This window comes from Panicum virgatum, chromosome 1N (assembly GCF_016808335.1).
Source record: "Panicum virgatum strain AP13 chromosome 1N, P.virgatum_v5, whole genome shotgun sequence".
Lineage (NCBI taxonomy): Eukaryota > Viridiplantae > Streptophyta > Magnoliopsida > Poales > Poaceae > Panicum > Panicum virgatum.
In genome coordinates, this window is record NC_053145.1 from 55811554 (window position 1) to 55823651 (window position 12098).

Sequence of the window (12098 nt, forward strand, 5' to 3'; positions counted from 1 at the left end):
AACCATCATCTAATCGTGTGGTCAATGGCCTCATTAGATTCGTCTCGCGAAGTAGCATAGAGATTGTGAAGTTAGTTTTATAAACTGCCTTTATTTACTACATCTAATTATTGGTCAAAGTTTATGGTACTAAACCAAACAGGGTCAAGAGCTTGCTCCCGCCCTGGCGCCCTGTCCAATGCTGATCTACCTCCCGAGCTGCCTGCTTCCACTACCCCCGAGCGAGGTTGTACGCCTCCGATAGGTTCACCGCCGGCGGAAAATACTACCACGGAGGGCTCCAGTACAAGACCGCGAGCTTCCATCCGGTCATTTAGTTTTTTTTCTTTCTCTCGGATCTCAGTAGAGCTGAGACAGTCGATGTGTGTGTGTGTGTCGATGCGTTTTTTTTATCAGGGGTCGGTTGATGATACTGACTGAACAATTAATTATACGTATCTGATATCTCAATCCAACAAGAGCCAATGAACTCACAACTGAGCCATTGCGCATCTCAAGGATTAAAGATCATGCGAGTAACTGGATGGCGGCGGGCGCCAATCACTTGACCGCGATCTTGGCTTAGCGGGAGACTGTTTTTCTCTTTGGTTTTTTCTTTCTTTTGGCCGGCCGGTTTTCTAGTATTTTTGAAGACATGTGCTTGGGTTTGTACTGTGCTAACTTTTAGTTGTTGCCCGTCGGGCACCCTCCTTTTTAATATAGCGGGCAGCTCTCCTGCCGGTTTGTTTCAAAAAAAAATGTCATCCTGGCATCATGTGCGTCGTGGGGACATGATTCGGACCTCGCTCTACCCGGCAGGCCGGCACCGATAGTGATAGCATTTGCTCGCGCTTATTGCATTACGTGATTGGCTTGGGCGCTTGGCTGATGACGAATTGGAGGAGGCACTCCAGAAAACTAACTCTCCCTGCCTGCACATTCCTTTCTTGTAGATTTGCTAACGGATGAAGAACTTGAAAAGCTGAGCAAGTAGTAGTTACTTCACAGAGCTTGTCTTCAGTGACCCAGACAAAATTAAGTGCCTTGGAAATGGAAATTACCGTTCATCTATTCCAAACTCCCCATAAAATCAAACGAGCGATTTTTATCTACATCCCCTTTTGCTTTCCCCTCTTGCTACAGTAGCCACATGGCGATTCGGAGGGTGATCTCCGTTTCCTCCGTCGATCCGCCGGCCCCTGGGGCGTCGGACCGGCGAGGGGTGCCTGGCTCCTCGGCGGGATGACCTTGTATAGCCGTAGTCGTAGGGCTTAGTGCTAGCGTATCCCGGCGACGGCTTCATGGTCGCCGTATTGGGTTAGGGTTCCGGCTGTGCATCTTCGGCAGTGGCGGCGGTGCGGCCGGCGCTCCTTCCAACGACGTGCATCGGGCTTTGGTTCTTGCTGTTGATGATGCTCCTGGCATCGTCGATGGGGAGGAGATTTTGCTTCCCCAATGTGGCTCCGGAGACGTCCTCTCCGGCCGCCTTGTGACGGTTACGGTACCCCTCACCTTTCCCAGCGCCGGCGGCGGCGATGACGGCGTCGGCTCTGGTGGAGGTCGAAGGAGGAGGTTACGGGTTCCCGCCGACGAATCGTTGGGGGTGACGGCGTCGGCTTCGTGGAATAAGGTACTCCAGATCTCTCTCTCTCCTTCGTCGGCGTGTATTCCGGTGCCGGCGTCGGATCTGTGAGTTGTATAGGAGTCTGGTTCTTCTTCCTTGGTGCTGCTGCTAGTGTTCTGTTCGCTGGCTTTGGGGTGGCGGCCTGGTGCTCTGGGAAGGTGGAAGCTGGCAGAAGAGGGGCGGAATCAGGGGAGTCACCGACTGCTGTTCGTTCATCGAGAATCTCTTGCAGTTTTCCAAAGTTTGGAGTCCACTCTCTGATTTCGACAGGTGAAGATGGTTGGTTGAGGATCAGGTGCGTTGCTCACGACCGGGTGAGGCATCGGTGGCAGGCTCTACTGAGGAAGACGATGAACAGTGGCGGGGAGGATTTTGTTGTAATTCTTATGTTACTCAGAGACCTTTTGCAAGAAGGGAATGTAATGTGCTCTCTTTCTTAATATAAGTTAAGTTCCTTTTTCGCAAAAAAAAAACTCCCCATAAAATCAGCAAAATAAAAGGAAGAGCAATCCTTTAAATTTCTTCAGAAAAAAATACGTTCCGGACGGGAGCCTTTCAACAGTTCAATAATCTATGCGGATTGCACGGTCCTTCAACAGTTGACCGTCGGTAATCTGACTCTCTTAATTATTGTAAACTGAAGTGAACAACTAGAAAACAACGGCCCAATTCCGGCAGGATGCGGCAACAGCGGGTCGTCGCCTCGTCCGCGAAGGAACAAAACGAGCCCCCCGGAGGCATCGCCCCGTCGTCAACGGCAACGGCGCGCGCGCCCTGTGGCCAACACTGCAAAGTCTGCAAGCCCCTCCAGGCTTTGTTTGGATTCCAAAATGCAAAATGTAAATTTTTGTAAATCGTTTGTATGGTATAATAAATATAGTTAAAAAATAAATCGCATTACACAAATTTATTGTAAATCGCGAGACGAATCTAATGAGCATAATTACGACGTGATTGGGCACTAAATTGCTACAGTAATACTACAGTAACTTGCTCTAATGATGAATTAATTAGGCTCATTACATTCGTCTCGCAGTTTACAGACGAGATCTGTAATTAGTTTTGTAATTACTCTACATTTAATACTTCAAATATTGAAAAATTCCTTCCAAAAACATAAAAATGCAAAATGCAAAGTGTGTTTAGTTGGTGAAAAAGTTTGGGTTTGGTTACTGTAGCACATTTCGTTGTTATTTGATAATTAATGTTCAATCATGAATTAGTTAGCGTCATTAGATTCATCTCGTAGGAATCGGTTAAACTATATAATTAGTTATTTTTTTCAATTGTATTTAATGCTCCATGTATATATTCGAAAATTCGATGTGACAGATACTGCGCAAACTTTATTGGAAACTAAACGCCCCCTTAACACCGCTACTGTGTTGTGTACCATCTGCAATCCTGCATCAGCTTGCAGATCTCCAAATAGTACAAACTGTGCAAGCTCACATTCTGCCGCGTTTGGTTTAGGGTCAAATCAAGATTTTATAAAAAAAAACGAATTTTCCCATGAAGTACTAAATGTAGTCTATTTGCAAAATCTTTTCAGAGACGGATGTAATTTTTCTAGACGAATCTAATGACGGTAATTAATTGAGGATTTAGTACAGTGATGCTACAGTAATCATCCTCTAATCGCGCGGTCACAGACCTCATTAGATTTGTCTCGCGATTTGCACGGGTTGTGGAGGTGGTTTTGTAATTAAACTTTATTTAATACTCTAAATTAGTGATCAAATATGTAAATTAGCGCTTTCTGCTGTTCCGCAAAGCCAAAAGGGAACCATTGGACGGATGGAACCGTGCCGTGTCGTGGAGCCTGTCGAACCGTTGGATTCTAGATCCGACGGCTGCGAAACGTCCCTCCTGTTCACCGATTCACGCAAAACGCCGATGCCCCTGCTGCCTTGCCCCATGGCCCATACTTGGATGGTTGGCAAGTTGGGTCCGGCGCGCACATTCGCACGGGAGCGCCGGCCTCGTCGCTCCGCCGCTTTTATAAGCCGTTAGTGGCCGATCCATTCCAGCCTAGCTGCACGAAACCCAGACCCACACCAGTGTCCTCTGTCCAAGGTCTCTTCCTCTCGAGCTACCCCGCCAGTGTCAGTGAGCAAGAAGCGGCGACGCCGGCGAGAGCAGGAGGACATGAAGAGCCCCGCCGTTCCGGCCAAGAGGCGCCACGGCGGCGGCGGCGCGGGGTTCGCGCTCGGGTGCGGCTGCAAGGACGCCAAGAGCGTGTCAGTGTCGCCGTCCGCGACGACGGGGACGTCCACGACGGCGACGGCGCGCCGGAGGAGCGCCGGGGCGTACCCGTGGGCGTCCACGACGACGGACACGCTGACGACCCTGACGTCCGCGGCGTCGTCTTCGTCCCTCTGGGAGGACGCCGTAGCGGAGCTGGGGTACAAGGACGGCAGCTGCGGGATGCTGCCGGAGAGCTCCGTCGCCACGCCGAGCTTCTCCGGCCTGCTGCGCGAGCTCAGCGAGCTGGAGCGGACCGTCGCGTCGTGGGGCGCGCGGAAGGGCCACCGCCGCGAGGAGAAGCTCTCGCCGCCTGCACCGCCGCCCCCGCCGCGGCATGAGCGGAGGAAAGCCACGGGCGACGGCAAGGCGGGCGACCTGAGGGCGGCCAAACAGGGCCGCTTCGGCGACGCGGACGGCGACGGCGGCAAGGGGCTCGAGGGCAGCGTCGCGGTGGTGAAGCAGTCGGACAACCCGCTCGCCGACTTCCGCCGGTCCATGCTGCAGATGATCGTGGAGAACGGGATCGTCGCCGGCGAGGACCTGCGCGAGATGCTCCGGCGCTTCCTCACCCTCAACGCGCCGCACCACCACGACGCCATCCTCCGGGCCTTCGCCGAGATCTGGGACGACGTGTTCGTCGCCGCCTCCCTCGGCTGCGCCACCCCCGGCCGGGCCTCCCCCGTCCCCCGGCGCGAACCGGGCAGGCCCCCCGTGCCCATGACGCCGCCGCGCCACCGCCGCTCGCCACCGGCGTGGCGCGTATAATGCGTGCCTGCCGTGTACGTGCGCTGTATTTTGTTACCCCGGCAATGTAGTACGTCCCTTGGAGCCAGGATAAGTTCCTTCCGTCCCATTTCCGCGTGAAAAAATGCAAGAAAAAATTGGTGGTACCTTCTCTCTCTGTATTTGTACGGTGAGCATGCTAGATCGAGTGACCTTTGTGGTACTAATCATGGCGCCACCTGGTGGAAACGGGAGAGGACGTGAAAACTGAAAAGGCGTTGCTTTCTTCGTAGCTCTGGGAATCTGGATCGATGGCGACGGACGCCGTGGACGGGAACGGAGGCCGCCGGGCCCGGCCTCGCACGCGCGTGCCCGTGCGCGCATGGAGTTCCGCACGCACGGGCGCGCGGTGGTTGGCGCAAGCCGGTGGCAGCGGAGCGAGCGCGGGCGCTGCCGCTGCCATGCCGCGCCCGCATCCCGCCCGGGGGCCGTAAACGCACGCCCCGCGCGCCATGATCAGCACGGCAACGTCGGAGCGTGTCCCTTTCTGCCACCACAGCATTCTTTTCCCCTGTCGCTCCCCCGGGGCCCTTTGGCTCCGTCCTGGCTGTGCCCAAAACCTGTACTGTCGCCGACACTGGTCCAGCTCGTGCGAAGGCACGCTCGCACGCGCTGAGCATCGCTAGGCTTCAGATTACATCGCTGCCACAGTACCAACATGTATTTGCTGTGCTTACAGAAATGACCATACACAATAATAAACACATGCCCATCGACTGTGCCGGATCGGCGAACCAAATCCGGATCAATCATCGCGCCCCCCTGATGAGCCTGAAAGATCTGAAGTTTCCCGGTCGCCCACCGCGGGCGTCGTATCCGGCGCCGACCGGCGAGCTAGCCGCGAGCGAAACTGGACGCACTCGACGCAATGATGCAGCAGGGCCTGCATACGGTGTATGAATGCGGCAACAGCGAAGGAATCCGGGCCGGCCGGGACAGCTACTAAACATGCCGGCATGTAAGGTGCACCAAATTTCTTCCCGAGGCGGGCACACAGACACGGGCGCTGGCGCCTTGTTGTTTCGCGCGGACGCGATCGGGGGCACGGACGCGGACGCGACAAACCCCCCGGCGTACGGGCCGCGGGAAGAGACGAGAGGGGGGCGCGCCTCGCCCTTGGCTGGTTGCCTTGCGAGCGCAGCGCTCCGCTTGTCGTCGTTAAAGTTTGTCATTTAAACACATCAGATGCATTAGCTTAATGGTTTAATTTGACAGTTCTTTCTCAGCCCACGTCCCGATCAAAACATCACCGATAGTCTCACACGAAGATGAGCGCAGATGGTACAAACACGACACATATTTGAAGATACAACAATATACATAAGACTCTACCTTAAGTTTTACAATCCAATGTTGAATACATACATAGTTTATAAACTTTACAATACCGAAATTAATGTTCGAATAGCGAAAAGGAGTCTACAACTACCACACGTGTATGCCGAGGAGAACCCTAACTAAGTGTCTGGCTCTACAACCTCCCATCCCTCTGCGTCCCGACGGATGAACTTAACGCAGCAGGGACAGAAGTCAATGTCCGGATGTTCTGAAATAATTGTGGCAACAAACCCTGAGTATACTAATATTCAGCAAGACTTACCCGACCAGTGGGTATAACTTAGCCCACATATCTATACATGCAAGGCTTTTGGCTGATGGTTATTTTGCAGAAAACAGCGACTAAAGTAATTTCCCTAATTTTCATATTTTAGCTCCAGATTCTATATAATTTAACTATAGTCCAATATTTGCTTAAACCAACTATAGCAGACATAGTGGTGCAATCCATAAGAATTCAATGCGTTCATTATCATATATATATATATATACTCATCATTCTATCATAACACTACGATGCGACGCAGTGATCAAGGTGCTCATATCCGAGAGCGACTGACGGCGAATCGATTCGATTTAACCTTGCAAGGCGGACCTAACCGACACGGCACGCATTTGCCCCGTCGGACGATACGAGCCAACCATTCCCCTCCCCGCCTCGAACTACAGAACCGCCACACCTACATATAGTCAGCCGGGCTCAACAAGAGACCACCAAAAGTAAATACATGCAACCCAACTCCCCGCGACTACCCGACTCGTCCTAAGGGGTGGTGATAAAGTTCTGTACTTTCGACGCAAGGCAATACTAGGCTTACCGGTTTCAACTACCTCCTACTCCCGGCATGCGGTTAGTACAATTCGAACATGATCAGCAGGACCATCAATGGTACGGTCCTTAACCGACACAGACGGAGCTACACTTCTCCCCGCCCGGTCTCAAATTCCCTTTTCCCTTTCCTTTCAAAATTAGTAACTCATATATAGAACCATAAAATAACCTATATCTCGCGAGTAACTTGAAATTACTCGACTTCTACCGAACCCTATTTAGCAAGGCACATCTATCGTCGGATCTATACTAGTATAGAACGCATGGTAACTAAGGGTTATTCATCTACGGTTTCATTCAACTCCTATAACTTTAATGCACAAGGAATAGACATATATGTATATATTTAATATTGTACAATTTGAAATAGGGGTTATGCACCGGGGCTTGCCTTGTGGCTGTTGCTCAGAACTAGGGTCAGATGGGCCTTGGGCCGGGTTCTCACGCCTCTCCTCCTGGGCTTGCTCCGGCTGCTCCTGCGGTGCCGCAATCACCTCATATACGGCGCCCTCAGCTGCGGATGCTACACGAATGCATATGAAATGATTGAGTGCAACTCAAACTATACAATCACTATAATGTAAAAAGAAATATCTTGCAGACTGTCCGCTCCCAAATGGCGGACCGCCCGTAGTACAATTCCACAGACCCGCCAGACCCAACTACGTCTCTGGACAAACTTCAAAATTATAGGGCGGACTGTCCGCTCCAAAATAGCGGACCGTCCGCAGTTCAACTCCGCAAAACCACCAGAGGCAACGACGCATCTAGAAAAATTTTAAACTCTACGGCGGACTGTCCGGCCCTCCTTGGCGGACCGTCCGCAGTTCACTCTGCCAATTCCACCAGAGACGATAACGTATCTGGACAAAATTCTAGACTCTACGGCGGACTGTCCGGCCCTTCTTGGCGGACCGTCTGCAGTTCAACCCTGTGAAACCCACCAGAGACAACACCGTCTCTGGACAAATCTCGAACTCTTCGGCGGACTGTCCGCTCTCCAATAGCGAACCGTCCGCAGTTCAATTCTACAAAACCACCAGAGACAACATCGTCTCTGGACAACTTCTAATCTGACCTGCGGACTGTCCGGCCCTCCTAGGCGGACCGTCCGCGATTCCTGTCTTCCGACACCGCGCGCCGCCACCAGTGAGGCCGGTGCGGCGCCGCGGCGCGCCGTTCCCGCCGACGGTGGCCCGACCGATGGCGAGGCTAGCACTACACCATCTACTAGACGAGGCGCACACGGGCATGGGTGATACATGCAGAGAAATCGAGCCGAACCTAGTCGGCGACGTGCGGCCCGTGGCGGCAAGAATGACTGCGTCGAGAACGTGCGTGGAAACAATGTGAACGTGGAGGAACGAGTGGTGCATGAGTATTAGCGACTCACTTACAATCGATTTGAGCCCTTAGGAGAAGGAAACGGTGCTCGGACGATGGAGTTCCACGGTGAGGTCGAGTTTTGGACCAAACTAAGACCGACGGCCGGGGAATCCGAGATTCCCGGCGAGGTGGGAGTTGTGGCTGTAGTTGGAGGGGTTGAGGAGGGAGCTAGGGAGGTGGTCGAGCTCTGGGTGCGGTGGATTTGAAATCCACTGAGGGAAACGCGCGGATTCGGCCGGCGAGCGGGAGGAGCTCACGCTCCGCTCATGGCGTTGGGAGGGAGAGGGAGAGCGAACCGAGAGAGAGTGAGGAAATGGGCGCGGGTGGGTGGAGGGGAGGTGCTCGCCTTCAATGCGTCATCCGGGGATGGCCAGGGACGAGCCCGACGGTCGGCACGTGGCGGCGACCGACGAACCTCGATTTCGGAGTGGTTGAAACAGGGCCGTCGCGGACCGTCTGCCGTCCCCAAGCGGTGTTACACGCCCCCGCCTCCGGCATCCTCCTTGCATCAGACACCGGGGCCGATCGACGCGTGCGCCGGTGTCCCCGATCATCTGATGATCTCCGAGAAATGCCTCCCCGGCGAGGAGAGCATGGCAGTCCCGCAGGCTTGACCGCCACCGGACAAGGGTGGTGGGCGTCAGCGGCGCATCACACATCGGAATCCGATTCGAGCGTTCCCGTGAGCCATGAGTAGGCATGGTAGGCAGTGTTCTTTGTTAGAAATGAGAGTATCTGTGCATAAGATAAGGCCATAGGGATGAGGGGCTGCAGCAGCTGGGGCACCTGCGGCCCTTTTGAATCGGAGCAAGTTGAACGAACTGGTGACCCGAACCCGAGATGCCGATGCGGCCTGCAGGCCATCAGTGTACGAGAACGTGCGTTGTTTTGCTCGTCAGAGAGCAGCGCAAGCAGGGTTTTAAAATCCGACCGGACCGGCCTAACCGCCGCCCTCCGGTACCGGTTTACCGGACCGGTTAGGCCGGTAACCGGTGGAAACCGGTTGAATTCAAATCCAAATTCAAATAAATTCAAAAACTCCTATGCAACCGGTTCCGACCGGTTTACCGGCCGGTTTGACCGGTTTACCGGTCGGTTTGACCGGTTTGAAATTCAAAAGCTCCCGTGCAACCGGTTTACCGGCCGGTTTGACCGGTTTACCGACCAGTTTGACCGGTTTACCGGCCGGTTTGACCGGTTTGATCGGTGGGCCTTCATGGGCCGGCCCATTTTTTTTCTTTTTCTTTTTTGATTTAACTTTAAATTCCCACAAACTATACTAAATGAATGAATTTTTGAGAAAATTTGACACCATTAGATTCATCACACCTTGAAGTATTTTTATGAATTTTTTGGGAATTTTTCATTTTTTGAATTCAAATTTAAAATTTGAATTTGGGCCGGTTGGGTACCGGCCGAAACCGGAACCGGACCGGACCGGTTTGACCGGTAACCGGTCAAACCGGACCGGTTCCCACCGGTTAGGTTAACCATGAGCGCAAGACCTACGGGCGCGCGGGGCTAACGGCGGTGACGACAACTCTACGCCACATTCTTGTCTTACTGAGTTCCTGTTTAGATTTTTAATTGTAAACCCTGTAAATATAAAAAAGCGTCACATCAAATATTTTGACACATGCATGAAGTACTAAATGAAGTCTATTTACAAAACTTTTTATATGGATGGGCTGTAAATCACGAGACGAATCTAATGAACCTACTTAATGCATGATTTGCAACAGTAATGCTACAATTTTATAAATAGACTTTATTTAGTACTTCAAATTAGTAAGATTCTATCGAAAAAAATTTTACCTCTATCTGAACACCGCCTGATGCATCCTAGCTTTGGCCCCGCTCGATCCCCTGTTCACCGGCTACGGATACGGCCAGTTTATTTAGAGCTTGACAGCAGTGGTGACGACGGCTATACGCCTGATTTGTCCCACTGATGCCCCGTAGCCCTGTCGCTAGGTGCTCACTCGCCAATAGATTAGTGTTTGAACCCTAGTAAACAACAGGTAACAGGTAACACTAGCTTGTCCGTGGCAACTGGCAAGGCGTCTAGGAGTATCAAACTCCTTTGTTTTTTGTGGGAAAGTAAGGTATCGCACACACAGAGCAAAAATTACGAAGCAGTAAACGGAGGGAAGGTTAACAGGACTGCTTCCTTCTATTGCTTGACTGCAGCGTGCAGGTATTTTTACCAAGTTAGTTTCAGCGGAGGATGTCATCACACAATTACTATGATCGAAAACTTAAAACCGAGTCGGAGGAATGTCATAGTAGTAAAATTATTCACTCGTCCTATAAAACTTCCCCTCATCTTTTCTCACAATAACTCTATCATATCAGCAAATTTGCTAATGTGACATAAAATTTAATACTCATGACATCGATCAACCTCAGTGGACAATAGCCGCTGGTTGATGGAACTACCCGCACATGGTCATCGTTGGCCATTTGCCCTTTCTGCAGGTGGTGCAAGGTTCAGGCTTTGCTCCCGACGATTCCTGGCAGCCCAGTTACACGGCATGCCTGATAAGCCCGCAAGTAGCAAAGCCAGTGTGGGGGCTGGGAGGCTCAAGCCCCCCTACCTCCAAGAACTTTATGGAAATTAGAGAGAGGAAGGAGGGAGAGGAAGAGAAAAAAGAGATGGAGAGAAAAGAGGAGGTTAAAGAAAGGGGGAGGGAGATGAACCCCATACCTTCAATTCGTGCATCCGTCCCTAAACCTGACTGTTGGTTTCCTCGGTACACTTGCAACACTATTCGGTGACTCAGTAACACGCAATCTGCTAGCCGTTCCTCGAGCAGCCATATCAGTTCGGCCTTTGGTTTTGTAACGCAAGTTACTGTAGCAAATTTTGACCATTGATTAAATGTATTAAATAAAGTCAGTTTACAAAACTAACTTCACAACCTCTGCGTTATTTCGCGAGATGAATCTAATGAGGCTTTTGGCTGCATAATTAGTGGATGGTTACTGTATCATTACTGCAGTCAATCATCGATTATTTACGATCATTAGATTCATCGCGAAAAGTTGCATCCATCTGTGAAAAAATTTTGCAAATAAATTTTGTTTAATACTCTATGCAAATAAAAAAAATTTGGTAGCGCAAGTAACGTGACGAACCCAAACGGGGGATCGAATCTGCACTTCTTTTCTTGAGGAACAGTTTCATCCGCACTGATGTCTGATGATTTGGTCAGAGCGAGTCTGTCATTAGACAACTGCTCGCTCTGTGCAGCTGTACATGTACATCCATACCAGTCCAGTCCAGCAAGCGACTTTTAGATGCGTGCGTCCATTTTGGCCCATCTGTGACACCGGTACGCCCTGGGTGGGCTAGCTAGCTTTGTGGCCGCGGCGGTGGCGGTTTTTTCTTTTTTATATTTAAAAAAAAATTAAAATTTCAAAAATATATGTCCGTTTTGAAATATTTCAAAAATATACCCGGTCGCCCTCCCATAGGGCGACAGGCTCAAAGTGTAATTTTTTTTTCTTCAAATTTGCAACGAAGTCCCTGGAGAAAAAAAAAGGCCCAGTCGCCCGTTGGGGGGCCGACAGGGGCCTGTTGCCCAGCCCACGGGCGACCGCCTCTGGGCCCGGCCCACGGGCGCGGCAGGGGGCCTGTCGCCCCCCCCCCCCCCCGCGGGCGACCGGGGGTGCCCCCCTATAAAAGGTCCAGCCCTCCCCTTCTCTCCTCATTTGAGCCCGAAAATTCCACCAAAAATCCAGAAAAAAGAGAGGAGTGAGGAGAAGGAAAGCGGCGAAGCCCTGCCGGATTCAGCACTTGTGACCTGCAGGTTAGTACATTTAGTTTAAATATTGTTATATTTAAGTACTACGTATTTTAATATGAGTAATTTAATTTAATTAGTGCTATAGTAGAACCATTTAAGT

General features: G+C 51.5%; 1 protein-coding gene across 1 annotated transcript; it reads left to right on the forward strand.

Moving 5' to 3' along the window:
- The first annotated feature begins 3373 nt into the window (after positions 1–3373).
- On the forward strand, positions 3374–4740 carry LOC120656806 (transcription repressor OFP8-like). The gene has a single exon (XM_039934989.1). It carries the CDS (start codon positions 3752–3754, stop codon positions 4613–4615), a length of 864 nt encoding a protein of 287 aa, XP_039790923.1. The 5' UTR covers positions 3374–3751; the 3' UTR covers positions 4616–4740.
- Positions 4741–12098: the final 7358 nt, after the last annotated feature.

What these genes read in the sequence shown, in the direction of transcription:
- LOC120656806 (XM_039934989.1), top strand. Translation starts at nt 3,752, where the DNA reads ATGAAGAGCCCCGCCGTTCCGGCCAAGAGGCGCCACGGCGGCGGCGGC.